The sequence below is a fragment of the Urocitellus parryii genome, chromosome 2 (assembly GCF_045843805.1).
Source record: "Urocitellus parryii isolate mUroPar1 chromosome 2, mUroPar1.hap1, whole genome shotgun sequence".
Lineage (NCBI taxonomy): Eukaryota > Metazoa > Chordata > Mammalia > Rodentia > Sciuridae > Urocitellus > Urocitellus parryii.
Genome location: NC_135532.1, coordinates 91,525,812 through 91,551,639, shown reverse-complemented (window position 1 = coordinate 91,551,639; position 25,828 = coordinate 91,525,812). Strand labels below are relative to the sequence as shown.

Genomic DNA, 25,828 nt, shown 5'->3' with positions numbered 1-25,828 from the left:
GGCAGTTGGAGCTCCATAGAGGGCCTCCTTCTTAATGAAGTTTTGTCCTTTGCAGAAGTACCAGGGACCCCACAGACACTTCCAGGCATCTCGAGCTCCCAGCGGGTGACAGGACTAGAGCCTGGCATCTCCTATATATTCTCCCTGACACCTGTCCGCGGGGATGTGCTGGGTCCTGAGGCCTCTGTTACACAGAAGCCAGGTATAGAAGGCACAGTAGGAGAGGCCTAAGAAGGATTGCTAGATGGGCCCATCAGTAACTTGACCCCTTCCTGCAGTGTGTTCCCATGGCCCAGTGGATGTGGTGTTCCTGTTACATGCTACTAGAGACAATGCTCACCGTGCAGAGGCTGCTAGGCAGGTCCTGGAGCAGTTGGTGTCGGCACTTGGGCCTCTTGGGCCACAGGCTACCCAGGTTTGACCCTAAAGGCAGTCAGACCATATGTCCCCCCACCTCTCTGCTCATCCCAGGCTCCACACTAGTCACCATCTCTCTACCCCACCACAGGTCCAGTCTTTCTCCCAGGCTCCAGATCTCACCTGCTGGTTGGCTCCCTATTCTATTATCATTACTGACCTCCTAATAAGAAATTTAAGTTTAGTCATCCCCACTCTGTTTCTCTAGGCTCTATATGTTCCCATCACTGCTTTGTCATCCCCCCAGGCTCTGTATCTCCCTCTACCCCAGGTTGGCCTGCTATCCTACAGTCACCGGCCCTCCCTACTATTCCCACTGAATAGTTCCCATGACCTTGGCATCATCTTGCAGAAGATCCGTGACATCCCCTACATGGACCCAAGTGGGAACAACTTGGGTGAGGACTGCAGTGAGCATGGACTCCTTGGGATTCCCTATTAGGAGCTTGGTTTCCCACCTCCCAATTCTACCATGTCTTTCCTCCCAGGCACAGCTGTGGTCACAGCTCACAGACATCTGTTGGCACCAGATGCTCCTGGGCGCCGACAACAAGTGCCTGGGGTTATGGTTCTGTTAGTGGATGAGCCATTGAGAGGTGACATATTCAGTCCTATCCGCGAGGCCCAGTCTGCTGGTGAGGAATTGGGTTGAGGGGAATGAGATCTGGGAACAGGGATGGCCCCAGAGGGGACATCATGCAGGCTACTGGACCCCTCTTTAGGGCTCAAGGTGATGATGTTGGGCTTGGCTGGAGCTGACCCAGAACAGCTACGTCGCTTGGTGCCAGGCGTGGACCCTGTGCAGAACTTCTTTGCTGTGGATGATGGTCCAAGTCTGAACCGGGCAGTCAGTGATCTGGCAATAGCCCTGTGTCAAGCAGCCTCAGCCACTCAGGTTTGGAAGAGGCCTCTGGGGGTGCTAGGTGGTATAGAAGAGGGGATCTGGGGCTCTTGAAAGGATCAAATGGACTTAAAGAGATCTTGTGTTCATAGCCACGGCCAGAGCCTTGCTCCGTTTATTGTCCAAAGGTAAGTGTCCAGACGTGAGTGAGTGGGTAAAGGCCACATCTGAGGCTAGTCATGCTGATTCTCGCTGATATGTCTTTTCCCAGGGCCAGAAAGGGGAACCTGGAATGATGGTGAGTGGCCTTGTGGGAGTATACAATGGGTTGGGCATCAGTGGAGCAAGGAGAACTGACAGCATGATCACTCTTCCTAGGGCCTGAAAGGACAAGCTGGGCCTCCTGGCCCCTCCGGTCCCCCGGTGAGTGCCTCTCCACACCTGTCCCTGTCCTGACTGGCTTACTACCTCCTTACCTACTCTCCCCTCTCAGGGCAGGACTGGTGCTCCTGGCCCCCAAGGCCCTCCTGGAAGTACTGTTGGAAAGGGTGAAAGGGTGAGTGAGAAGACCATGGGGTGTCCCCCAGGTTGCTCTTCCTAGTGTTCTCAGGGGTTTTAGAAGGAAGAAAGAGGAAGTAGAATTAGGACCGCAGAGTATTCCTAGAAGCCTAAGTGGAGATTATAAACTACATCAAAGACTTGGTGGAAACTCTGAAGTGGAGGGGTCAGAGAGGCCATGAGATCCTCTCGAGAGGCTCCAGGTAGCAGTTATGGGTCCCAGAGGCAGGGAATACTTTCTGCCTTATCATGCTGTTCAGTTCAGAGGGGCCATTCTCTGTCCTTTGGCTCCACCCCTGACAATACTAGGAGGACTATGGGGTGGGAATCCCTGGTTGATGGACTGGGGCTCCTTCAGCAAAGCAGGGCTTTGGAGAGGGGGTCCTTTCCTCTTCTGATCTCTTTGCCTCCTTAGGGCTTCCCTGGTGCAGATGGGCCTCCAGGCAACCCTGGTCACCCTGGGACTCCTGGAACTCCTGGAAGCCCTGGCCTGAAGGTGAGAAAACTTTGCCCTTTCAGGCCTTGGTAGGACAAATGCTTGAGTGAGTGGGTGGTTCTCACTGTTTTGACTCTTGCCTCCATTTACAGGGCTCCCCAGGTTGGCCTGGCCCTCGTGGGGAACCGGTAAGTGCCTTCCCTTCTTTGCTTTCCCAGGTTCTTTCTACAGGATGGGGAGGCTGGGCTGGGGTGTTGTTGGCCCATGGGGCCACCCTGAGATTCACCTGAGCCTAAAGCACCACTGTCTGCTCTGTTTTGTCCTTAGGGAGAGCGAGGACCTCGAGGCCCGAAGGGGGAGCCGGTAGGTGAAGGGGGAATGAGGGTCAAGTTGTCCTAGGGAAGAAGAGGTTGCTGCAGGCAATCTTGGGCCAGGCCTGAGGTGTGGTAAGGAATAGCTGGGGTACCTTTAGAATTTTCTTCCACCTTGAACCTTCACTACCCTGCCTACTGCTCTCTGTCCCTGTAGGGAGAGCCTGGGCAAGTCACTGGAGTAGACAGACTAGGGCTTCCTGGAAAGAAAGGGGACCCTGGACCTTCGGTAAGTCCCAGGGATTATGTGGGAGGGAGCAGGTGATCTGCAGTGTGGAACTAATGTGTAAGATTTGTGTGTAAGAGAGTAAGATTTGTGGGGTTTGCACCTTATACTTTGTCTCTTCATTAGGGCCCTCCTGGACCTCGTGGCCCTTTGGGAGATCCAGGACCCCGTGGTCCCCCTGGCTTTCCTGGAACAGCTGTGAAGGTAATAGCATGACCCCCATGTGATTCAAAGACCCGATGACTCCACTGAAACCTACAACACCTACTGATTGTTCTGACCTTTTGACCCCCACCCATGTCATGACTCCTCAGTTCCCATGTGATTCTTATAATCTACTCACTATGACTCTTGTCTATCTGGTGTCTTGGGGAAGGAGGTATGGTACAGATTCATGGGGTCATAATCTGTTTTCCAGGGTGACAAAGGTGATCGTGGGGAACGGGTAAGTTAGGTATAAGACATGCAGGTGGCGGCTTGGAGATGGATTCCTCTGGCCATCCGCTGACTTGCTGTTCTCTCCCAGGGTCCCCCTGGACCAGGTACTGGTAGCATGGCATCTGGGGAACCTGGACTGCCGGTGAGGGAACCTTGATGCTCTACTGGGGAACCTGCTCAGGGATTTGGGTAGAAACTGGGGGCTCTGCTGGGCCTGGGATTTGTTCCTAGATTAATATGTTTATGCGTTCCTCCTAGGGTCTTCCTGGAAACCCTGGACCCCAAGGCCCAGTTGGTCCCCCTGGAAAGAAAGGAGAAAAGGTAGGAAACTTGCCTCTTGGTATCTTAGTTCAAAGGCAAGAGGCTGGGTGTGGGCTCAGGGCTTCCCTGTGTCTTCCTAACATGTGTTTCTCTGACAGGGTGACTGTGAGGATGGAGCCCCAGGCCTCCCAGGACAACCTGGGACCCCGGGTGAGCCGGTGAGTTAGGGATTGGGAATTCTGAATGTGGTAGGTATGACCCCACCTTCAACCATTAACTCCTACTCTTTCCTTTTGCCCAAACTTTAATCTTTGAATTGCCAATTTCATCTTTTCCAGGGCTTGCAGGGACCTCCTGGAGTCACTGGCCCCAAAGTGAGTACTAGTACTAGTACTCTTCAGGAGTGAAGAGTGATACTCTGAGCCTCCCATGGTGTTAGGGGAGGCTGGAAGACCAGGAGATAGGGGTTCTGTCCAGGTTGGAGGATGTGGTTTTAGAGAAGGGGGGATAGTTGGAGTTTATAACACCTTGTTTGGTTTCACCAGTCAAGGCCCCTCTTCCATCCTCTCTCTTCCCAGGGTGACCGGGGACTGACAGGGATCCAGGGTGAGACTGGAGAAAAAGTAAGTGCAGTCTGGGACTCTTGGGCCAATGACGATCTGGGATCAGACTTAGCTCTGATACCTCTTCTATTCCATCAGGGTGAACGGGGACTTCCTGGCCCAGTGGGACCCCAGGTAAGCCCACTGACCTCAGTGCCAGTGCCAACTTACCTATGAACTCTGTGCCCCCTCCTGATTCTGACTTCTTTCCCTTGATGTCTGCTGATCCTGTCATCCACCCATCTTTACCTGATTCTTGTTTGTTTGTTTTGTTTTTTGGTGCTGGGGAGTGAACCCAGGGCCTTGTGCATGCAAGGCAAGCACTCTACCAACTGAGCTATATCCCCAGCCCCTTTACCCAATTCTTAATCCCCACTAATGCAGACTCTAGTCCTCAAACCCAGGGACCTGAATTTTAACCTTCTGACCTTACTGTACTGACCTCGACTTTTATGACCTGGTCTCTGCCCTCCAGCCAAGTTTGGTTCCTGCTACCTAAATCTCAGTTCTCAACAACCCCTCTTCAGTTCTGACCCCCAGTCTCTACCCACTGTTTACTCATGATCCCCTTGCTCCCCACCCCACTACCTGGAGCAGCAATTCTATTCCTCTTCCCCAGGGACTGCCTGGGATTGCTGGACGTCCTGGAGCTGAGGGTCCTGAAGTGAGTCTATGGCTGGTGGGATGAGGTGTGGGACTTTTGTGTGGTCTTCCCCTCCTACTTTCCACTTGAGTTCATATTTTCTTCACATACAGGGACCACCAGGACCCACTGGCCGCCGTGGAGAGAAGGTGAGTTGTGGGCTGGGTGTTGTACCTCCTGGCATCAGGATGTGGCAGGTGGGACACTGGAAACTTGGGTTCTTAGGTAGATCTCTAACCTGTCCCTGCCCCTATACTCTCTTCTCAGGGAGAGCCTGGTCGCCCTGGGGACCCTGTAGTAGTGGTGAGTGTGGGAAGGATGGGGTTTTGAGCCCAGCACATCCCTGGAGCAGTGACCTATAAACAATACTATGTGACTCTATAACCCTGGATTCCTGGGCAGGCTCAGAAGTCTGTGACTTTTTTTATGCTATAACCTGCTTCCAGACTCCTGATTGTGATCCTCTGAACCTTTAACCACCATACTGGTCACAAACTTTGTGTTATCCCATTTTGTATAACCCCCCTGCTCTCAGTGGTGACCCTGAGACCTCTGGGCAAAGACTGCTCTATGATTTCCAGTTATATAAACCCATTCCAATCAAGATTTTGATCCTTTGAACTCCAGGTGGGGTCAAGTAATATCTATACTGTTTGTTTTTAGGGACCTACTGGTGTGGGAGCCAAAGGAGAAAAGGTACATCTGGTGAGGGGAGGGGAGGTTGTTACATGGTTGATGTCAAGGTCATAGGACTCTGGGCCTACCTGAAGGTCACAAGAGTTGAAGCATGATTGTTGGATTGTAGAGATACCTGGACTCTGGGACCAACACTGATGGTCTTTGTTACTTTCAGGGAGATATGGGGCCTACTGGACCCAAAGGAGCTGCTGGAGTAAAAGGGGAACAGGTGAGAGAAGGGAAAGTATTTAGGGGTGGGTCAGGTGAAGAGTGTACCCTACTGACTTCTGATCTTTCCACCCACAGGGTCCACCAGGGTTGGTTCTTCCTGGAGACCCTGGCCCCAAGGGAGATCGTGGAGACCGGGTGAATAAATGTGGGGATGGGGGTGTGTGACAAAGGGAGAAGAGGTGGTACCTGAGAACACTAAGTTTTGTCCCCCTTCCCACATCCTCAGGGTCCCATTGGTCTCACTGGAAGAGCAGGACCTCCAGTGAGTATCTATGTTCTTGGGTACCCTCAAGGTTTCTGGGGTCACTTCTTTAAAGGCTGTCTGCTGCATACATTCTTCATCACCTCACTCTTGTCTCCCTATAGGGTGACTCAGGTCCTCCTGGAGAGAAGGGAGACTCTGGGCGGCCTGGCCCTCCTGGACCTATTGGCCTCCGAGGACGAGATGTAAGAGGCTGGAGTTGGGGGAGCCATGGAAGATACGGGGAAAAGGAATTTGCCAGCATCACTAGGGGTCTTGGATTGGGGCTGACTTTCATGTCTCACAGGGTGAAGTTGGAGAGAAAGGTGATGAAGGTCCCCCGGTAAGATTTCTCCCTACTGTGTTTTCTGATCCTTTACCCTTGAACTATGATCCCAAGGCCTGGGGACTCTGTCAGGTCATCCAACCTATTCCCTGCCTTCTGTCCAGTTGGTGCCCAAGAACTCTTTTCCCCAATTCCACTTCCACTTTTCTCTCTGTCACCAGGGTGAACCAGGTTTGCCTGGAAAAGCTGGTGAGCGTGGCCTTCGGGTGAGTCTTAGCAGGGAGAAGTAGGAGGGCTAATGGGAGAATCTATGGCATGAAGGTGATAGGGAGCACTGAGGGTGATGGAGGGTGATAAGAGACCCTTTAAGGAGAATGTGGCAATGGAAAGTGGTGATGGGAAAACCTGGGGCAGTATAGGGACTCTTGGGGGAAGATGCAAAATATTATGAAGGTTTGTCTCAGACCAGCTGTTTTTCTCAGGGGGCACCTGGACCCCGAGGTCCTGTGGGTGAGAAGGGAGACCAAGGAGATCCTGGAGAGGATGGACGAAACGTGAGTCTCAGCCTTTGACACCTTACCCTGACCTCAACCTTAACCCATCAACCATCCAGTCTCTAGCACCTGATTCTGCTGCTCCAACATTGCAATGTTAACCCTTATGATCTTTACTTTCTGTGACCCCTTATCACAATCCCCCAGTGGCCACCAGAACTCCATGAGTCCTCAAGGTTCCTCCAAATTACTACCTTCCCCAAGTGACCCTGACATTCTGGCTCTCTGCAGGGCAGCCCTGGACCATCTGGACCCAAGGGTGACCGTGGGGAGCCGGTGAGTTGTGCTGGCCCTGGGCTCAGGTGGGATGAAAATTTCCCGGGTGCCATTGCCAATTTATTAGTCAGAATCTGTGCCAGGAGCCTGGAGGTCGCTGATGACTTTCTGGGAGTTAGTACTGGGGTATTTCTTCAAGGAATTTGGGTGCAGAGTTGAACCTGGGGCAAACCTGAACCATGCCCTGGGACCTCAGGGCTCTTGTTCACTATGATCATTTCCTTTTCCAGGGTCCCCCAGGACCTTCTGGAAGGCCGGTAGGCACTGAGCTGCGTTTGTTTTTTTTGTTATCTCCTGTACCTGCCCCTGTTGACTTCATACTGTGTCTTGTTACCTTTTCTATTTCCTCTATGCCCCCCCCCCGACACTTCCATTGACCCTCAGTCCCTACTAACCCCATTGTCCCTCTCTAACTCCTGTTTCCCCTCATTGAAGCATTCTTCTCACTGTCCACAGGTGGACATAGAACTTGGAGCCAGAGAGAAGGTACTGGGGGTCTGTGGGGTAGAGTGAAGCTATGAGTCTATAAAGGATCTCAGTACCCCACATGATATCTTTTATCTTTGTGATTCAAGGACTAGTTCCTTAGCAAGCTTGTCTCTGCCACAGGGAGAGCCTGGGGACCGTGGCCAGGAGGGTCCTCAAGGACCGAAGGGTGATCCTGGGCCACCTGGAGCTCCTGGGGAGAGGGTGAGTGTGGTTGGTCCTTTGGTGGGGGCTGCCCTGGGGAAGCATGCTCTGATTCTTTTTCCCTCTCTCCGCAGGGCATTGATGGGCCTCGGGGTCCCCAGGGTCCACAGGTGAGTGCTAAATTTTGAGGGCAGCCTCAAACTCATCTTGTCTTTACATCTTTTTAAAAATTTCTTTGTAGTTGTAGGTGGACAGCATGCCTTTATTTTGTTTATTTATTTATTTTTTAATGCAGTGCTAAGGATCAAACCTAGTGCTTCACACATGCTAGGCAAACTCTCTTCCACTGGGCTTCAGTCCCAGCCCTTGTCCTTACCTCTTTTTTAAAAAAAATATTTTTAGTTGTAGATGGACACAATGCCTTTTTTCTATTTATTTGTTTTTATGTGGTGCTGAGGATCGAATCCCATTCCTCACAATGCTAGGCAAGTGCTCTACCACTGAGCCAACCCCAACCCTTGTCCTTACTTCTTATATGACCTTGTTCCCTCTAGGGGGACCCAGGTGTCCGAGGCCCAACAGGAGAAAAGGTGAGAGAGTATAGTTTTGGGGAGGTGTGCCTGACTCCAAGATCCATATCAGTCTTGGATGCTTCTTACCACTCTCTTTTCCTCAGGGTGACCGGGGCCCCTCTGGACTGGATGGCCGGAATGGGCTGGATGGGAAACCAGGAGCTCCTGGTCCCCCTGGGCTGCATGTGAGTCATGGTAGTCACTGCTGGTCATCCCCTTCCTGTACCTCCTCCTAAGAGGGCCCAAAACCTGTGTCTCATCTGGCTGGTCTTGGCCTTGAAGTTTGAGGATGGGCATGCTACTGACATGCAGGCTTTGAGTTCATAGAAATTGGTGCCCTGTTGGTGGACAGGGCCCCTGACCCCATGATCCTGACTTTGAGTCTTTCCCCAGGGTGCTGCAGGAAAAGCTGGGGACCCAGGGAGAGATGTAAGTGAGGGGAAATTTTGGGGTGGAGGGTGGCTCAGGGGTCCAGCATGAACCACAGCCAGGTCCATCATAATCATAGCATCAGTAAGAGTGAAGGCAGTTGGTTCTTCCTTCTCCTTGGGAGGGGTCTGAGTCCCTGGCCTGAAGGTTTTAATAGAGTCCCCCTTTCTGATCTTCTTTGCCTTGAGGATCTTAATAGGTCCTCTAGCTTTGGGGGATTATTTTCTTGGGAGTCTCAGCAGCAGGAGTGCCCTTAACCCATAGGATCCCAAAGGGACCTCCCAATCCTTGGTGTTTCTACACTGGAGTAGGATTTTAGTGTATCCTTCAGTCCATGGGGGTGTGTCTCTAGGTATATCTGAGGCCCTCTCAAACCTAACCAAGATTTTTTTAGGGACTTCCTGGCCTCCGAGGAGAACAAGGCCCACCTGGTCCCCCAGGACCCCCTGGAGCACTGGTAAGTCCAGGCCTTCATGCTGTCCTTTTGCCTACTTCCTATCCTCTCCTGAGCCCTGACATCTGATAGATGATCTCTTTCCACAGGGAAAGCCAGGCGAGGATGGCAAACCTGGCCTGAATGGGAAAAATGTGAGTGTGTCCAGACAGCCAGGGCAAAACCTGCTAAGGAACCCCAGCACATGCACATAGCCCAAATATGCAGACAACTTCATGAAGCATATGTGCTAACACATGTAGACACCTACCAACCCCTGAAAACCTAGCCAAGGTGTGAAGACATATCCTGTAACACAGTTCTAAGTGCACATACGGCAACTTCATAGATGAATGTATCAACTTGGGTCCAAGGTAACCCATAGCCATGGGCATAGACAAAGAACCAGACACAAATTGACAGGTATAGACATGCTGGCATGAAGCCTTATTCAGTGACATATAGGGACATATTCATATATAGACACTTTCACCTGGACTCAGATATATGTTAAGAAATGGACTTAGGACTACATGTGGACTTACATTGAGACCTAGTAAAACACATACCCTTGACTCTGTCATTTGACATATTTGCTGATACATACATTTATATCCATAGTCATCCACATACATTTGATCATACACATTGAAATATAAGACTTGTAGACAGATGCCAAGACACATGGTTCTCAAGGCACTGGGGACCCAGTTATACATGTATAAGCCCATGCCCAAGTGCAGACATGGGCCAAGATGTGCAGACAGAGTGAGTCACAAAATCACTTCTGTGACACAGAGACTCATGGATACACCTGTTAAGATATACATGGATGCATACACTACTGGGTCACGTGGATTATCACCAAACCAGATGCATAGTGGAGTGTCATCTTAAAAGCCAGAAAAGAGTGTGTGTTGGGTAGGGGGTATGGTGAGGGACTGATCAGGCTGGGGGACATGAAGGTGAGCAGGCCCATGCAGGTCACCCTTAGTCTTGCAGTGGCTTACTCAGTTGGGTCCAGGCCACACTTCAAGACAAAAACAGCCATTGGAAGTAGAGGCACAGACAGTCATAGTCATCTGAAATCTGCCAAGACAGTGTGTTGTCTCCAGATACTGGTGATTATTTGAGCTAATATGAGTCCTCTGCCCACAGGGAGAACCTGGGGACCCTGGAGAAGATGGGAGGAAGGTAAAGCCCCTCCCCTGGGGTCTCCTGTGGCTTTGGATTGGGCCATGTCTGAAAAACCCCTGTCTTCCTTAGGGAGAGAAGGGAGATTCAGGCTCCCCAGGGAGAGAAGTAAGTGCTGGAATTTTCTGTAACCTCTGATCTTACATCCTGACTCTGTGAGATATGACTCCATTCTTTCCTGGGACCTCAGTGTTCTGATGCTGACTGCATCCTTCACAGGGTCATGAGGGCCCCAAGGGTGAACGTGGAGCTCCTGGTATCCCTGGGCTCCAGGGCCCTCCAGGTCTTCCAGGGCAGGTGGGCCCTCCTGGCCAGGTGAGTGTTCAGAGTAGTTCTGGAACTTGGGAGAAACAGAGGCCATTATGTTTCTTGAGATACCTCCCAGGATGCCATGATCCTATGTGTTCCTTTTGTATTCTGTCATATCTTAGGGTTTTCCTGGTGTCCCAGGAAGTGTCGGCCTCAAGGTGAGTGTGTGAGTTGGGTAGTAGGTATGGTGAGGACCTGATCAGATTGGGGGACATTTTCCTCACCTAATCATTCTTTGTTTTCAGGGTGATCGTGGGGAGACTGGATCCAAAGGGGAACAGGTGAGGCCCCACCTTTTTCATTTGCCTAAGTAGCTATAGAGCCACATATTCACACATGCCTCATAAACTGGATCCTAGCAGCCTGTCTCTTGATCCCTCCAGGGCCTGCCTGGAGAGCGTGGCCTGAGAGGAGAACCTGGGAGTGTCCCGGTGAGCTGACTTTGGGACCTGGCCCTTAACACTCATTTGCATGCCCATAATGACAACCTTTCCATCTTCTTCCCCTTGCTATGAGGCTCCACAGGTTCTCTGTGCTTTGTCCCCTGCCCCATTGGGATTTTTATAATTTATACTCAAGGGAACCTGGGCAATGGGGACATGCCAGAGAGGGGCCCCAAGTGGGTCTCAATAAGACTGAAAATATGCTTGGCAAGAGGCCAGGACAAGAGGAGGCTCTTTGTGGGGGCAGTATGAAGCAGGAGGCAGGAGCTTCTTTTCTGTGTGTAGTCCCTCACCAACCTTGTATTCCTAGAATGTGGAGCGATTTCTGGAAACTGTTGGCATCAAGGTAAGCTGTTTAGGGGCTGGGGTGGGAACAGGTGGGGGTCTCATGCTGCAAGTAGTGCCCACAAGGCCCAAGGGGTAGGTGGTGGCAGTTACGGGCCCTGCTCCTCTTAACCCTTAGACATCTGCCTTGCGGGAGATTGTGGAGTCTTGGGATGAGAGTTCTGGTGGCTTCCTGCCTATGACTGAACGGCGCCGTGGCCCTAAAGGGGACCCAGGCGAGCGGGGTCCCCCAGGCAAGGAGGTAAGTGGTGGCTTAGTATGTATGCCCTGTGGGAAGCATAGTTGTACACCCACCAGCATTCATCTTCTGCTCCTCCAGGGCTCCATTGGTTTTCCTGGAGAACGAGGGCTAAAGGGAGATCGTGGAGACCCTGGCCCTCAGGGGCCACCTGGCCTGGCCCTTGGGGAGAGAGGCCCCCCTGGACCTCCTGGCCTTGCCGGGGAGCCTGGAAAACCTGGAATTCCTGGGCTCCCAGGTCGGGCTGGGGGTGAGGGGGAGGCAGGAAGGCCAGGAGAGAGGGTGAGCCTGGGGACTGTCTGGGAGGGCCAGGGGTGTGGGGTTGAGGGGGGTGTTGGATTCTCATGGACATAACCCTCAACCTGCTGTTTGCACTTCAGGGAGAACGGGGAGAGAAAGGAGAACGTGGAGAGCAGGTAAGCCAGATGGGGCCCTGTGAGGTAGAGCTTCCTGGAGCATGTGCTGGCAAAACCTCCCCATTTTCTTCTTTTCTGCAGGGCAGAGATGGCCTCCCTGGCCTCCCTGGACCCCCTGGTCCTCCTGGTCCCAAGGTGATTACCTCAGCCCTGCCCAAGGCCTGTGACTGTTGTGACTGGTGACCAGGAGGCCACCCTTAGCTTGGGCCCCAGAAATCCATGTGGTGTCTCTGACTTTATAACCTTCTGTGATCCTGTGACCCATCATGACACTTCTATGTCTTTCTCTCCCCTGTAACCTTGTGCTTGTAGGTGACTATAGATGGACTCACCAGAGAACAAGGGCCCCCTGGACTCAAGGGTGCCAAGGTCAGTGTGGGATCAGCCTGGGGACCCCCATTTGCAAAGTCTATAAGAACTGACTTGACTTCACATCCCCACAGGGAGAGCCAGGCAGCGATGGTGACCGAGGCCCCAAAGGAGACAGGGTGAGGTCTTCTATCACACTGTATTTCCCCCTCCTTTATGTGGCATACTAGGGGTGGTATTGTGTATGTACATGGGCACATGGCAGGGACTGGGGGTTCAGGACATGATATTATGCTTGCAGGGTGTGCCAGGCATCAAGGGAGATCGGGGAGAACCTGGTCAGAGAGGTCATGATGGCAACCCAGTAAGTCCTTGCCCCATGGACCACTTGTATGAAAGAATGGGCTCTTACATGTTTTGTCCTATATTCAAAGTTGGAGTCAGCACTACCTGGACTATTTGGCTCCTGCTTCTGGCTGCATAGGGAGTGATGGATTCAGGGAGAAGCTGAGGTCAGGGCACAAGAACAGTGTAGCCTTAGACCTTTTCTCTTTAGGGTCTACCAGGAGAGCGTGGTGTAGCTGGGCCTGAAGGAAAGCTGGTGAGTGGTGGCAAGAGCAGCTTGCGCAGACTCTGGTATTCTGCTGTGTGTGTGTGTGTGTGTGTGTGTGTGTGTACATGTACATGCACATGCGCGCATGTACACACAGGACCATGTGTGCTATCTGAAGGGCAGTTTGTGAATACACAGTGATCTGTCTCTGGGAGGGTGGGGGCATGGAAATGGGCCTCTAAGCAAAGATCCCCAGGGGGTGGGAATGGCCCAAGTGAGGCCTTGATTGAGGCTCATTATCTTCTTCTCTATGCAGGGTTTGCAGGGTCCGAGGGGGGCCCCTGGCCCAGCAGTGAGTACTGAATTCTTTACTTTTCTGCCCCATCCTGTGCCCAACCCCATGAACAGTTCTGCCTAGTTTCCCTGGTGGGGTGGGGCTGGCTTTCTTCATCTGACTGTTTCTAACAGGGTGGCCATGGAGACCCTGGACCGCCTGGTGTCCCAGTGAGTGATGGGGGAGCACTAAATGGTGGGAGTATGGGAGGGATAGGATAGGCATCAGTCTGCTGTTGAACCACACCTTGTTTATGGGAATCCCTGAACCCAGGCAAACAATGTTAATCCCTGTTCCCTGCCTTGACACTTTTCTCTAGGGTCTTGCTGGCCCTGCTGGACCCCAAGGACCTTCTGGACTGAAGGTGAGTATAGGTATGTGGGAGTATGTGGATGGTGGAGGAGGGGGATCCTTCAAGCCTTGTCTACACCCAGAATAAGCTCTGCTAGCTTCTGGAGTATCATTCCTGGTGATTATGCTAAGCACCAGGAGTTCCTCTGTGGGCTCTGTTCATATGCTTTTTGGGTCTTTTGCAGGGAGAGCCTGGAGAGACAGGACCCCCAGGACGGGTGAGTGACCCAACTCATAGGGTAAGGTCACAGGGAAATGGGTGGAAGTGGCACTTCCTTGAACTTTTTCTTCCTCTAGGGCCTGCCTGGACCTACTGGAGCTGTGGGACTTCCTGGCCCCCCTGGCCCTTCAGGCCTTGTGGTGAGTGATCTGTGGCTCTTTCAGGGATACTGTGTTCCTACATACTGGGTTCTATGTTCTCCCATGTCTTCCTTTGTCTTTTGCCCTGTGTCATCCATCCCCATATTTGTTTCCCCTCAGGGTCCTCAGGGGTCACCAGGTTTGCCTGGACAAGTGGTAAGTCATAGAGGTAAGGGTCTGATTTCAGGGGTCAGGGGTCAACCATCAGGCCCCTAACTAAGTTCCTCCCTCTCAGGGGGAGACAGGGAAGCCAGGACCCCCAGGTCGTGATGGTGCCAGTGGAAAGGATGGAGACAGAGGAAGCCCTGGTGTACCAGTATGTGTTCTGGGGGTTGCTCATAGCAGGCTTATCATAGGGCCCTGTGCCCAGCTGTGTGCTTGGATATGAGGAGTGGGGCAGTAGGAACAGAATGGTGGAGAGGCTCTGAGTTACGCTTACTGCTCTGTTCCAGGGATCGCCAGGTCTGCCTGGCCCTGTTGGACCTAAAGGAGAACCTGGACCCATGGGGACCCCTGGACAGGTGACCTTTGACCCTGACCTCTACCTATTGCACCAACTCCTCTGCTTCACCCCAAGCCTCAGTTTCCACATTCCATTCATGATGGCAGGGTAGGGTTGTGGAGGATGGGTGGCTAGGCAACTCACTGGGTATTTCCCACAGATGGTAGTTGGACCCCCTGGAGCAAAGGGAGAGAAGGTGAGTGTACTAGGGTCCTGGAAGGGAGGACCAAGAAGGCATGCCAAGGAACCCCACTGACACCTCTTCTTCATCAGGGAGCCCCGGGAGGCCTTGCTGGAGACCTGGTGGGTGAACCGGTAAGTGTGGCACCTCTGATAGCAAGGGGTCTTTGACCCATAGTTTACCCACCCTCATGACCCTCAACTTATATAATATGCCCCACATTTGACATCTTGCTTGTGCCTCCTTCCTTGAGTCTCATCTATCTGTAACTAATGCCTGAGTTGCTTTCTTATCCTTGTGTCTACAGGGGGCCAAAGGTGATCGAGGACTGCCAGGGCCAAGGGGTGAGAAGGTGAGTGGACCTGGTCTTAGGGTCTGAATGTTGGGCAGGGAGGCATAAGGCTGAGTGGCCCTAGACCTCACCACCACTTCTGTGCAGGGTGAAGCCGGCCGTGCAGGAGAACCTGGAGACCCTGGGGAAGATGTGAGTCTGGGGTCTGGGGTCTGGCAGGTCCAAGCTTGGCTTGAGTATAACTGTGGACATGTGGGATCATTCTTAGGCCAGTGCATATATCTGAATCCCTGGATCTGGCTTGAGGGGCTTGATGACTTCAGGAGCCTGCTTCTTGGGGCACCTTGGGGTCACATACTCTTAGCTTCCATACTCAAACTTCTGAGTTTGTGAGGCTGTCCCAGCTTGGCTTTAGTGTGCTTATTCTTTGTCTTTTATTCCTTACCATGTCTGAGCCCACATGTGTGTGCTCCTATCTGATCTAAGTCTCAGGACATAGCTGAGTTCTTGCCAGCCTTTCCTTGGACCTGTGTTTATAATCCTGTCTCCCACCCCCATCTGTCTGAGTACACATTTGTGGTCACATCTAAGCTTCCTGGGAGTAGACACAGTAGAGTTCCTGTCTGAGTTCCACATCTGTATTCTTTTATGTCTGCACTCGTGTGTGAGCTCCATGTGCCTTTGGTCATGCCTGAACTCCCACGTATCTGTGGTCCACATCTGAACTTCAGTTTATGTACTCATGAACCCATGGCAATGTCTGGACTTCTGTAAGCCAAGCCTTAGTTATAATCCTGAGTTTCCGTGGGTTCATGATCATATCTGAGCTCCCCTGGGAATGTTTTTGGCCCATGTCTAAGTTTGGTTTGTATATTCCTACCCTTTCAAGTGCTGTTTACTTTTTTTTTTTTTTCAGGGTCAAAAAGGGGCTCCAGGACTTAAAGGAAACAAGGTATATTTACCCAGAAGGATCCCTGCTGGGGGTCATGATCCTGAGACCCCATGATCCTGATATGACCTGTCTTTCCCTCAAAGGGTGACCCAGGAATTGGGGTCCAAGGGCTTCCTGGGCCAACTGGTCCTCCAGGTATGAAGGTAAGTCAGTATCCAATCACAGTGGCAGGGACAGTGGGCAAGGTAGCCTCTGGAGGTGGGAGAAAGAAGGAATTCTAGGACTAGTCCCAGAAAGGTGTCCCATATAACCCCTTCTCCATTTGCTCTCTCTCCTTCAGGGAGACCTGGGCCCTCCTGGTAATCCTGGTGCTCCTGGTGTTGTTGGGTTTCCTGGTCAGACAGGCCCTCGAGGAGAGATAGGCCAGCCAGGCCCCAGTGGAGAACGGGTGAGTGGCTGGGAACACATGGGGGCTTGATGACTAATTTTTAAAAAATTCTAATTAATTATACATGACAGTGGAATGCATTTGACACATTGTACACAAATGGAGCATAACTTCTCATTCTTCTGGCTGTAATGGTGCTGAGTCACATCAAAAGTATAATCATACATGTATATAGGGTAATAATGTCTGTCTCATTCTACTGTTTTTCCCATCCCTACCACCCCACCCCTCCCTTTACTCCCCTCTGCACAATCCAAAGTTCTTTCATTCTATCCTTCCCCTCCCTGTCACCATGGATCAACATCTGCTTATCAGAAAAAAATATTTGGCCTTTGGTTTTTTGAGATTGGCTTATTTCACTTAGCATGATATTCTCTACTTCCATCCATTTACATGCAAATGCCATAATTTCAATTATTCTTTAAGGCTTAGTAATATTTCATTGTGTATATGTACCACATTTTCTTTATCCATTCATCTGTGGAAGGGCATCTAGGTTGGTTTTATAGGTCAGCTTTGTGAATTGAGCTGCTATAAACATTGAAGTCACTGCATCACTGTAGTATGCTGCTTTTAAGTCCTTTGGGTATAAACCTAGGGATTGATACCTGGGTCATATAGTGGTTCCATTCCATGACTTGATGACTTCAAGACTTCTAAATCTAGTGGTGGGTGAGGAGGAGGGAAACCAAACCCTGTCTTAGGGGCTCCTCACTTGAGAAGAAGAGAAAGAAGGTTCTTAAGTTACTTTCTGCCTTTCTTGCCCCGTTTTCCTGTAGGGTCTGGCAGGCCTCCCAGGAAGAGAAGGTCCCCCAGGCCCCTTGGGACCACCTGGACCACCAGGGTCAGCGGTGAGTAGAAGTGCCCCAATGCCCCATGAGTCTGTCCACATGAGAACTTATAATGGGGATAGACCACACTGTAGGGCTGGGTATGTGTGGGCTTTAAGGACCATAGGACCTTTACCTTATTCTGACCCACAGGGAGTGCCTGGAGCCTCTGGACTGAAAGGAGACAAGGTAGGTGGAATGCTACCTTGGCTTTAGTGTGCTTATTCTTTGTCCCTCTCTCTTTGCCTGTCCCCAAGCTGTCTCCTCACTAGTCCCCTCAAATCCTCATAGCTTATGGTCATCTTCTTTTTCCTATGCTCTAGTCACCTCCAACCTCCAACCTCCACTAATCTCCCATGGCCCTCTGTCCCCCACTGAGTCCCCTCACTTATCCAGGATATTCTGTTGATCTTCAGGGAGACCCTGGAGCAGGGCTTCCTGGGCCCCGAGGCGAGCGTGGCGAGCCAGGTATCCGGGTATGTATGTCTTCTCATAGCCAGGCCCACTGCCAGAGAGGCAGACAATGACTCCTTCATGACCACTCTTGCCTTGAATTTCCAACCCCTGAGTCAATTAACTTAATGTCACCATCCAGGGTGAAGACGGCCACCCTGGTCAGGAGGGACCCCGAGGACTCATGGTGGGTTCCTTTGGGGAAAATGCCAGGAGTATGACTTCAGTACCCTGACTGTCCCCTATATGCCCTTGGGATACTCTCTGCAGTCCACCCCAGCCTTCTAATTCTCCTTGTCTGCTCTAGCTCTCTGTTTCCTTCATCCCCCGCTCTGTCCCTCTCTCTTTGCCTGTCCCTGAGCTGTCTCCTCACTAGTCCCCTCAAATCCTCATAGCTTATGGTCATCTTCCTTCATGTAGGGGCCCCCAGGCATCCGGGGGGACAGAGGAGAGAAGGTAAGAATGTGGGTAAAATGCCCCTGTGGTGAGTGAGGTGGGGCATATAATTCAGGACTAAAGGCTCCTCAGCTTGAATGAGATTCACATTGTTTTACCCAATAGGGTGATGCTGGAACTGCAGGGCTAAAGGGTGACAAGGTGAGTGTGGGCATGGGGGATGGGAAGAGCAAGAGATTGGGGTGCTCTTGACTCTGTTAACTACTCTCTGCCTTCTCAGGGTGACTCAGCTGTGATCGTGGGGCCTCCAGGGCCACGGGGTGCCAAGGGGGACATGGTGAGTGAGTCTTGTTCCTGTGCAGATTGGGTTTTCCTTAGTGTGACAGAGAATCCTGTGGCGATAAAAAGCTCAAAGGTCTCAAGCTCTGACCCTCATTTCTAATTTCTGACCCAGGGTGAACGAGGGCCTCAGGGCATAGATGGTGACAAAGGACCTCGGGGAGACAATGGAAACCCTGGTGACAAGGTACAGGGAAGAGGGTGGGTATACTGTATGGATCCCTGAAGGGTATGGGGATTCCATAGTGGGTCTGTGAGTGTAGGAGGGGTCTTTCTGGGGATTAGGGGCAGGGCTTCTGTAGGCTGTAGTGACTTGAGAGAATGGGGATAGAGGGAGGGCTTAGGGCCTTAATGTAAGAAGTTGGGTAGACTGTGGCTCTATGAAGTTCCTAAAAGCGGGCTCCTTGGGTATTAGGGTAGTCCAGATGGGATTAAGGGCCTAGCGTAAGAGGGAAAGGCAGGAGTCTGGGGTCCCAGATCAATAAATGAGTTGTTGAATCCTGGGTAGAAGGGAGGGAGCCACTGGGGTCAGTGGGAGCGACACTGAGAAACCCTGCCCTAACTTGGAGGCGCCAGTCATCCTCCAGCCTGGTATGGTCCTGACTGTTCCTCTCCTGGTCCCTCCCACAGGGCACCAAGGGGGAGCCTGGTGACAAGGGCTCCACTGGGTCAACGGGAGCTCGAGGACTCATAGGACCTAAGGTAAACTTTGCACTAGAGTCAAACACACATTACGCACACCTGTCCCTGGGTGTCTCCTAAGTGTTGTAGGGATCCTCGTTCCCTCGCTGGTGGCCACATGAGTGTTAACACAAGATTTCTGGCCTCAGGGGTGCCAAGTAGCTGCAACAGATAGGCCAGCATGAAGAAGGGTCACATTGAAGGTTTCTCCCATAATGTTTCCTGTAGGGTGAGCCTGGTGTTGCAGGGATCCCTGGTGACCCGGTAAGTGCTTCCACTCCCACAGAGACCTCCTGTGGGAACTCCATCTCCATGGTGGTCTCACTCATGTAGCTTTTGACCTTATGGTGACCAATGTCTCAAGATGTCTTCCTGGGGCTGGGGATGTGGCTCAAGCTGTAGCGCGCTTGCCTGGCATGTGTGCGGCCCGGGTTAAATCCTCAGCACCATATACAAACAAAGATGTTGTGTCCGCCGAAAACTAAAAATAAATATTAAAATTATAAAAAAAAAAGATGTCTTCCTGTTGCCCAGGGGACCTGCCTCCATAGTAATCCCCTATGATGGTTTTGCCTGCCCAAAGTGACTCTTCCCCATGCCAAATTTTTCCCTTCCCATGCTGCTGGCCTCCACAGTGATTGTCACCTTATGGTGTTCCCTGCTGCAACTCTTCACTAATTTCCTTTGACCTCATGTCTACACCTTACCCCCACCCCAGGGAGCCCCAGGAAAGGATGGAGCACCTGGTTTCCGAGGAGACAAAGGAGATACTGGCTTCATGGGCCCCAGGGGCATCAAGGTGGGAAGGGGATCAGGTTTTTTGTTTTGTTCTGTTCTTCTTGTCAGGAAGGCTGGATACTGGAGGGTGAGGAAGCTGAGGTCAGATGTTAGGGTGTCCAGGGATGAATGTTGGGTGTTAGGTCAGATGTTGGAATATCTAAACTCTGTTGGGGGAGTTAGTTTTGGGGTGAAGAGCTCATATGGTGAAGTACCTGGAAGTTTCTTTCTCACCTGCTTTTTGCCCTTAGGGTGAACGGGGGATGAAGGGAGCCTGTGGCCTTGATGGAGAGAAGGGAGACAAGGTACAGAGGTAAAAGTGAGTGTGGGGACCATGATATCTGGTACCCAAGACTGACCCCAAACCTGATGCCTGTAGGGAGAAGCTGGTCTTCCTGGCCGTCCAGGGCTGGTAGGACGAAAAGGAGAGATGGTGAGTATGAGGAACACCCAGAATGAGGAGGACCAGGTGGGCCAGGTGGGATACGGCTGGGCCAGGGTCTAAGCTCTATTTTCTTTTCTCCAGGGGGAGCCTGGTGTGCCAGGCCAGTCTGGGGCTCCTGGCAAAGAGGGCCTGATTGGTCCCAAGGTACAGGATCTCTTGAGTGGTCATGATGGGGAGTCAGGATGGGGCAAGGAAAGCTACAATAGGGTGATGAGGGTTTAAGGTCAAGGAAGGTTGTAGAGGGTTTAGGTGTTGGGGGATGGTGTGGGGCTAGTCATGAGATTTCAGGATGGGCAAGGATCACAGTGGAGAGTTAAGATGAAAAGGTGAAACATGGAGCAGAGGTTCATGTATATCAGGGTGGTGGGTTATAGAGGGGTTGGTGTCATAGGGATCACAGCTGGTAGTCACAGATGCTCAGATCATGGAAGGTTGTAAGCATTGAGCCTGGGGACTCATGGGAGTTTGGGGAGGTTCAGGATCTGAGGGAGATCAAGGCAAAGTGTCTCTTATGTTTCTTCTGTTCCCAGGGTGACCGAGGCTTTGATGGACAGTTAGGACCCAAGGGTGACCAGGGTGAGAAAGGAGAGCGGGTAAGTCAAGGTCAAGATCATGGTAAACTGAGGAGAGCATGCTCTTTGGGAGTGAGTTCATCTTTCAAGATTTTTATTACTGACCCTATCCCATCTCTCTTCAGGGATCCCCAGGAATTGTGGGCTTTCCAGGTCCTAGGGGCAATGATGGTGCTAGTGGTCCCCCAGGGCCACCTGGTGGTGTTGGTCCCAAAGGCCCTGAAGGACTTCAGGGTCAGAAAGTAAGAGTTCTTGACTGAATTCTCTGACTCCTAAGCTCTGAACCTCCCTACCCTTTTGTTTTTGGTATGGGGGAGTGGTGCTAGGGATTGAATCCAGGGCTTCACATATATTAGGCAAGTACCCTACCTCTGAGCTACATTTTTAACCCTCCCTACATTTCCTACCTCTCTGACTTCTGACTTTGCAACCCATTCCCCAGTCTCCTTGCCCCAACATCTGAAGCTGTGATCCCAAATTTGCCTGTTTTCTGACCCTTACCAACTCTGGTCTTGCTCACTTGATCCTTGTGTCTGGCAGGGTGAGCGAGGTCCCCCTGGAGAGAGTGTGGTGGGGGCCCCTGGGGCTCCTGGGACCCCTGGTGAGAGAGGAGAGCAGGTAAGTGGGATTTCTAGGCTCAAGGTAAAAGATTGGGGTGACCCTGATGTCCCTGAACCTGAGGTCACAGCCTATTCTTATCTGTTGCACATAGGGGCGGCCAGGGCCCATTGGTCCCCGTGGAGAGAAGGGAGAAGCTGCATTGACAGTAAGTGTGGGTGTATGTGGGCTAGGGCTCTGTCTACACACCTAACACCCTGAGCCCCTGGACCCTAGGCTCCTGACTCTTTTTGACCCCTGCATTATGTGCCTGATGTCACTTCTGTGATTCATGGGTTCTTCATGGTTCCTTGTGGTCTTGTCTCCAGGAGGATGACATTCGGGGCTTTGTGCGTCAGGAGATGAATCAGCATTGTGGTGAGTGAGCCTAGCCTGGAGTCTCTGGTACCCTGTCCCACTCTGTCCCAGAATACCTAGATAGGGGCTGATAGGTCCCTAATACTTATAGGAGGCAAGTGTCAAAGAGATGAGTTGAGATGGATAGATATTCAGAAGGGCACACATACTGTAGGACAGGATGCTGACAGAAATTCTCTCAATGATGAGAGATGCACAGCAGATGTAGGTAGCCACAAAGTTGAGGATTTCAGAGTCGCCATGTGTGGAGGGAATAGAGGAGAGAGCAGAGCTGGTCCCACTGGCTCTGACACAAGTCAGGCAGCGATGAATTTGGGAACATCAGAGTGAAGCTCTGCTCTTCCTCTCTTTCTCTTTGTAATTTTTTTTAATATTTATTTTTTTAGTTGTAGTTGGACACAATACCTTTATTTCACTTATTTATTTTTATGTGGTGCTGAGGATCGAACCCAGGGTCTCGCATGTGTGAGGCGAGCGCTCTACCACTGAGCCACAACCCCAGCTCTGTAATTTTTTGATTAATTCTTTTGTTTGTACTTTTTCCTCTTTTTTTTTTGCAACTACATTTATTGTCTATGCCTACCTGTTTCTGTCTCCCTCTATTCTTGCCCTTTGTTGACCTTTTCCCAATTTCTCATTCCTGTCTACTTCTCCTTATCTTTCTTCCTCTTTCTCCTTCTTTTCACTCTCTCTCTCTTTGCCTCCTTCTCTCTATCCTTCTACCTATCATTCTCTCTATTGGTCCTTCTATCACTATCTCTCCTGCTGTTTCTCTGTATATCTCAATCTCCCTCTGTGTGTGTGTATATGTGTGTGTGTTTGTGTGTGTCTTCCCATCTTTCTTTTGTCTCTTTCTCCCTTTATCATTGTCTCTTTCTGCCCTTTTCAGCCTGCCAGGGACAGTTTATTGCATCTGGATCACGTGAGTAGTTTTCTGTGCCTAGAACTTTCTTCACCCTAGGTCCTGCCCTGTCTATCACCTGGGGAGTGGCTGGTATGGCCGCTCATGATGACCCCACATGTCATCACTTGTTCTTTGCTCCAGGACCCCTCCCTAGTTATGCTGCAGACACAGCTGGCACCCAGATGCACAGGCCAGTGCCTGTACTCCGTGTCTCCCATGTAGAAGAGGAAGGTGAGAATGACTGGACCATGGGGCATGTATGGATGGGACATGGACATGTATCTAGGTGCTCATGCATGCAGAGCACATGCCATGCACATAGGGTCCACATGCAGGGCGTATACATGGATACCCTTATGCGCACAGGGGGAGATTAGTGCTGCCCACACTACCCCAGGGCCAGCAGCTTCTCCCTCATGGTATATCCTACTGTGCTGTAGACCAAGTGCCCCCTGAAGATGACGAGTTCTCAGAATACTCTGAGTATTCTGTGGAGGAATACCAGGACCTTGAGGTTCCTTGGGATGGTGATGGTGAGAATGAGGGATGTGCCTAGAGGGGTTCAGGTAAGGGCAGGTGGAGCCATTCCCTGCTGGCCTCTCACTGATCCCCATTGAACCCAGACCCCTGCTCCCTGCCTCTGGATGAGGGCTCCTGTACTGCCTTCACCCTGCGCTGGTACCATCGGGCTGTGCCAGGCAGGACAAAGGCCTGTCACCCCTTTGTCTATGGTGGCTGTGGAGGGAATGCCAACCGTTTTGGAACTCGTGAAGCCTGTGAACGCCGCTGCCTGCCTCACGTGATCCAGAGCCAGAAAACAGGTAGAGGCTTAGCCCCACCTCAGCAGGGAACTGGGCCCTGAGGGTCAAGGTCATGAGTGAGAAGCTCCCTCAGACTGGGGGACCTGAGATGGACCCCCCAGATGAAAGAACTGAATACAGAATCTCAACTGTAGAATTCCCATTATGGTCCCTCTCCATGTTCCCTTCTTTAAAGACCTGAGTATGGGTTCTTCTCTGAGTCAGGGCCCCACCTACTGCTAGGCTTCTGGTCCCCACACCACTCCCTATCCCACCAGAAGATGTTTTGCCATGTTTCTCTGTGGTCTGCATACTGTGTAAGGAGGTCAGGGGCTGAAGACAGTCTCTAACCTGCCACACCCAGGTGCTGCCCAGAGTTGATGAGCTGCTGTTTAGTGTCCCCTGGAAGAATCTGGATCTCAACAGGTCCTGCTGTCCCTCCCCTTGGTGCTAGAGACCTCTGTGCACATGAGCGTGTGTGTGTGTGTGTGCATGTCCATTATTTCAGTGACTTGGTCCTGTGGGTCTAGCCTTTGTCCCTATGGACAAACCCCCATTGTGGCTCCTGCCTCCCTGGTGGATGACTCACCATGGGGGGTGGCTATGGGCAGTGAGCGGATGTGACTTGCGTCTGACCCACCCCTTGACCCAAGCCTGTGATGCCATGGTGCTGATTCTGGGGGGCATTAAAGCTGCTGTTTTAAAATGTCCTTGTTATGACTTCTTGGGGGTGATGTTGTGGGGGGCATATTTTCCCTTGGGGGAGTCAGTATTGCATGAATACAAAGTCCTGCTGCACTGCCATGGTCATTTTCCTGTGACCCTCAGAAAGAAGCAGATAAAGATGTGTCCTTACTGCTTGCTAGGAGGGGATGAGTCATAGGTGGGGGCTGCCTCATGCCAGGAAACACCCACCTCCCACCACAGTGGGCTAGTGGAGATAAATGGGCCCAGAAGTGGAGCAGAGGGTCAGAACATAGGATAGCATCGCCTGATCCCAGCCCCAGCAGCCATAGACATCGCAACTTACCCCAGAGGAAGCTGTCAGTGGTAGGACTGGTGTTGGGTGGGGAGAGGTCTTGGGGGTTGAGTGGTCCTTGGGTTTAAGTTCATGGAGATATCTGGACCTGGGAGGGTCTGAGGTCTCCAGCTGCTTCTCTGCCTCAAGGATTCCCATTCCTACTACTTCTTCTTAAATCAGCTGTCTGTTTTTCTGACTCTGAATTTGTTTCTATCATGCTGTCTCTGGATGGTTTCTGTCTCTGTCTTTTCTTCCAGTCTCCTATTTTGCTCTGCCTTCATCTCATTCATCTCCCTTTCCTTCTCCTTTCCCCCCTCTTTTGTATTTTTGATTTCTCTCATTCCTCTTTTCAATCTTTCTGTCTGGGGGCCCCCCTTCTCTGTTTAGCTCTGTCTTGATTTACTCTAGCTTTCTTCTCATCCCTTCATCTTTGTCTCTGACTGACTTTCTCTCTGTTCCTGGCCTGGCCTCCCTGTCTGTCTCTTTGTCTCTTCCTCTCTCTCTCTCTCTGCTCTTGCCATCTGTCTCTGTCTGTTAACCATATTGACAGAGCCCCTTCCCTGAGCCTGTTTTCTCCTCACAGCCTGACCACATGATGACCAGGTGGGCTCCGCTGGTGCTGATGGTCCTGATGTTGGGCAGAGTCATGGTTGTTTCAGTGACCCCTATCCCAGCCTTCCAGATTCTTCCTCAGAACTATTCCCAGACCACTCCTTTCTCTGTGTCCTTGAAGAGCCCCTCAGCTACTGCCACAAGTCCCTCAGCTGCCTGGAGCTACTCAAGCCCTGTACCCCGCCTTGGACCACGTATCTCCCTCTCACTGGATGTCCCCATTGGCCTCCTACAGATTTTACTGGAGCAGGCCCGGGCCAGGGCTTCCAGGGAGCAGGCTGCAACCAATGCTCGCATCCTGGCTCACATTGGCCGCCGCTAAGCCTGAGAGACAGGGTTAAAATGATGGGGTTGGTCTGGATGGAAAAACATAGAGGATGGCAACAGAGCTGGATCTTACTACATCTGGGCAGAGTGCACTTGAACACCACTGTAATAGGCCACTGCCAAATAGTGTCTTATCCCATCTGAGTGTACCACAGTCAGGGGCTCTGGACACCTTGGACATTGTTGTATTGATGTCTTGCCATGCCTGTGTACTCTACAGACTTACAGTATGTTTGGAAAGTTTGAACAGTACCATACAAGGTCACTGCCAAGTACAATATTGCTATGTCTTGGTGCTCCACAGTCACAGGGCATCTGGACATTATTACATGGGGTAACCATCATGTTATATTCAGAAGCCTCAAAACAAGAGATGAACACTGCATCTGAGATCAGTCCATCTAAG

General features: G+C 51.5%; 2 protein-coding genes across 2 annotated transcripts in view; both read left to right on the top strand.

Moving 5' to 3' along the window:
• Window positions 1–24,103, top strand: part of Col7a1 (collagen type VII alpha 1 chain) — a 36,991-nt gene extending 12,888 nt beyond the window's left edge. The window contains exons 24-119 of the mRNA XM_026383973.2: window positions 56–202; window positions 279–415; window positions 689–815; window positions 906–1,052; window positions 1,140–1,312; window positions 1,411–1,446; window positions 1,530–1,556; window positions 1,637–1,681; window positions 1,752–1,814; window positions 2,232–2,312; window positions 2,405–2,440; window positions 2,580–2,615; window positions 2,781–2,852; window positions 2,976–3,053; window positions 3,268–3,294; window positions 3,376–3,429; window positions 3,546–3,608; window positions 3,707–3,766; window positions 3,887–3,922; window positions 4,127–4,171; window positions 4,250–4,285; window positions 4,770–4,814; window positions 4,907–4,942; window positions 5,061–5,096; window positions 5,457–5,489; window positions 5,647–5,700; window positions 5,778–5,837; window positions 5,929–5,964; window positions 6,069–6,149; window positions 6,251–6,286; window positions 6,451–6,495; window positions 6,712–6,783; window positions 7,015–7,059; window positions 7,290–7,316; window positions 7,516–7,545; window positions 7,669–7,749; window positions 7,824–7,859; window positions 8,244–8,279; window positions 8,366–8,446; window positions 8,655–8,690; window positions 9,085–9,147; window positions 9,234–9,278; window positions 10,282–10,317; window positions 10,390–10,425; window positions 10,537–10,632; window positions 10,749–10,784; window positions 10,872–10,907; window positions 11,010–11,057; window positions 11,380–11,415; window positions 11,533–11,655; window positions 11,734–11,934; window positions 12,033–12,068; window positions 12,150–12,203; window positions 12,381–12,437; window positions 12,512–12,556; window positions 12,679–12,741; window positions 12,934–12,978; window positions 13,247–13,282; window positions 13,399–13,434; window positions 13,584–13,628; window positions 13,801–13,833; window positions 13,913–13,975; window positions 14,096–14,131; window positions 14,211–14,291; window positions 14,428–14,496; window positions 14,638–14,673; window positions 14,751–14,792; window positions 14,966–15,010; window positions 15,098–15,142; window positions 15,867–15,902; window positions 15,986–16,045; window positions 16,183–16,290; window positions 17,070–17,141; window positions 17,274–17,309; window positions 17,537–17,596; window positions 17,716–17,760; window positions 17,994–18,029; window positions 18,135–18,170; window positions 18,250–18,306; window positions 18,424–18,495; window positions 18,939–19,010; window positions 19,218–19,253; window positions 19,708–19,788; window positions 20,018–20,071; window positions 20,146–20,199; window positions 20,293–20,355; window positions 20,742–20,804; window positions 20,909–21,025; window positions 21,324–21,401; window positions 21,496–21,549; window positions 21,710–21,758; window positions 22,648–22,680; window positions 22,804–22,893; window positions 23,103–23,195; window positions 23,286–23,483; window positions 23,827–24,103. Coding sequence (XP_026239758.1) covers window positions 56–202; window positions 279–415; window positions 689–815; window positions 906–1,052; window positions 1,140–1,312; window positions 1,411–1,446; window positions 1,530–1,556; window positions 1,637–1,681; window positions 1,752–1,814; window positions 2,232–2,312; window positions 2,405–2,440; window positions 2,580–2,615; window positions 2,781–2,852; window positions 2,976–3,053; window positions 3,268–3,294; window positions 3,376–3,429; window positions 3,546–3,608; window positions 3,707–3,766; window positions 3,887–3,922; window positions 4,127–4,171; window positions 4,250–4,285; window positions 4,770–4,814; window positions 4,907–4,942; window positions 5,061–5,096; window positions 5,457–5,489; window positions 5,647–5,700; window positions 5,778–5,837; window positions 5,929–5,964; window positions 6,069–6,149; window positions 6,251–6,286; window positions 6,451–6,495; window positions 6,712–6,783; window positions 7,015–7,059; window positions 7,290–7,316; window positions 7,516–7,545; window positions 7,669–7,749; window positions 7,824–7,859; window positions 8,244–8,279; window positions 8,366–8,446; window positions 8,655–8,690; window positions 9,085–9,147; window positions 9,234–9,278; window positions 10,282–10,317; window positions 10,390–10,425; window positions 10,537–10,632; window positions 10,749–10,784; window positions 10,872–10,907; window positions 11,010–11,057; window positions 11,380–11,415; window positions 11,533–11,655; window positions 11,734–11,934; window positions 12,033–12,068; window positions 12,150–12,203; window positions 12,381–12,437; window positions 12,512–12,556; window positions 12,679–12,741; window positions 12,934–12,978; window positions 13,247–13,282; window positions 13,399–13,434; window positions 13,584–13,628; window positions 13,801–13,833; window positions 13,913–13,975; window positions 14,096–14,131; window positions 14,211–14,291; window positions 14,428–14,496; window positions 14,638–14,673; window positions 14,751–14,792; window positions 14,966–15,010; window positions 15,098–15,142; window positions 15,867–15,902; window positions 15,986–16,045; window positions 16,183–16,290; window positions 17,070–17,141; window positions 17,274–17,309; window positions 17,537–17,596; window positions 17,716–17,760; window positions 17,994–18,029; window positions 18,135–18,170; window positions 18,250–18,306; window positions 18,424–18,495; window positions 18,939–19,010; window positions 19,218–19,253; window positions 19,708–19,788; window positions 20,018–20,071; window positions 20,146–20,199; window positions 20,293–20,355; window positions 20,742–20,804; window positions 20,909–21,025; window positions 21,324–21,401; window positions 21,496–21,549; window positions 21,710–21,758; window positions 22,648–22,680; window positions 22,804–22,893; window positions 23,103–23,195; window positions 23,286–23,483; window positions 23,827–23,843 — 5,825 coding nt within the window. The 3' untranslated portion in view covers window positions 23,844–24,103. The remainder of the gene's footprint in view (window positions 1–55; window positions 203–278; window positions 416–688; window positions 816–905; window positions 1,053–1,139; window positions 1,313–1,410; window positions 1,447–1,529; window positions 1,557–1,636; window positions 1,682–1,751; window positions 1,815–2,231; window positions 2,313–2,404; window positions 2,441–2,579; window positions 2,616–2,780; window positions 2,853–2,975; window positions 3,054–3,267; window positions 3,295–3,375; window positions 3,430–3,545; window positions 3,609–3,706; window positions 3,767–3,886; window positions 3,923–4,126; window positions 4,172–4,249; window positions 4,286–4,769; window positions 4,815–4,906; window positions 4,943–5,060; window positions 5,097–5,456; window positions 5,490–5,646; window positions 5,701–5,777; window positions 5,838–5,928; window positions 5,965–6,068; window positions 6,150–6,250; window positions 6,287–6,450; window positions 6,496–6,711; window positions 6,784–7,014; window positions 7,060–7,289; window positions 7,317–7,515; window positions 7,546–7,668; window positions 7,750–7,823; window positions 7,860–8,243; window positions 8,280–8,365; window positions 8,447–8,654; window positions 8,691–9,084; window positions 9,148–9,233; window positions 9,279–10,281; window positions 10,318–10,389; window positions 10,426–10,536; window positions 10,633–10,748; window positions 10,785–10,871; window positions 10,908–11,009; window positions 11,058–11,379; window positions 11,416–11,532; window positions 11,656–11,733; window positions 11,935–12,032; window positions 12,069–12,149; window positions 12,204–12,380; window positions 12,438–12,511; window positions 12,557–12,678; window positions 12,742–12,933; window positions 12,979–13,246; window positions 13,283–13,398; window positions 13,435–13,583; window positions 13,629–13,800; window positions 13,834–13,912; window positions 13,976–14,095; window positions 14,132–14,210; window positions 14,292–14,427; window positions 14,497–14,637; window positions 14,674–14,750; window positions 14,793–14,965; window positions 15,011–15,097; window positions 15,143–15,866; window positions 15,903–15,985; window positions 16,046–16,182; window positions 16,291–17,069; window positions 17,142–17,273; window positions 17,310–17,536; window positions 17,597–17,715; window positions 17,761–17,993; window positions 18,030–18,134; window positions 18,171–18,249; window positions 18,307–18,423; window positions 18,496–18,938; window positions 19,011–19,217; window positions 19,254–19,707; window positions 19,789–20,017; window positions 20,072–20,145; window positions 20,200–20,292; window positions 20,356–20,741; window positions 20,805–20,908; window positions 21,026–21,323; window positions 21,402–21,495; window positions 21,550–21,709; window positions 21,759–22,647; window positions 22,681–22,803; window positions 22,894–23,102; window positions 23,196–23,285; window positions 23,484–23,826) is intronic.
• A 972-nt stretch (window positions 24,104–25,075) lies between these two features.
• Window positions 25,076–25,417, top strand: Ucn2 (urocortin 2). The gene has a single exon (XM_026383731.1). It carries the CDS (start codon window positions 25,076–25,078, stop codon window positions 25,415–25,417), a length of 342 nt encoding a protein of 113 aa, XP_026239516.1.
• The last annotated feature ends 411 nt before the right edge of the window (window positions 25,418–25,828 follow it).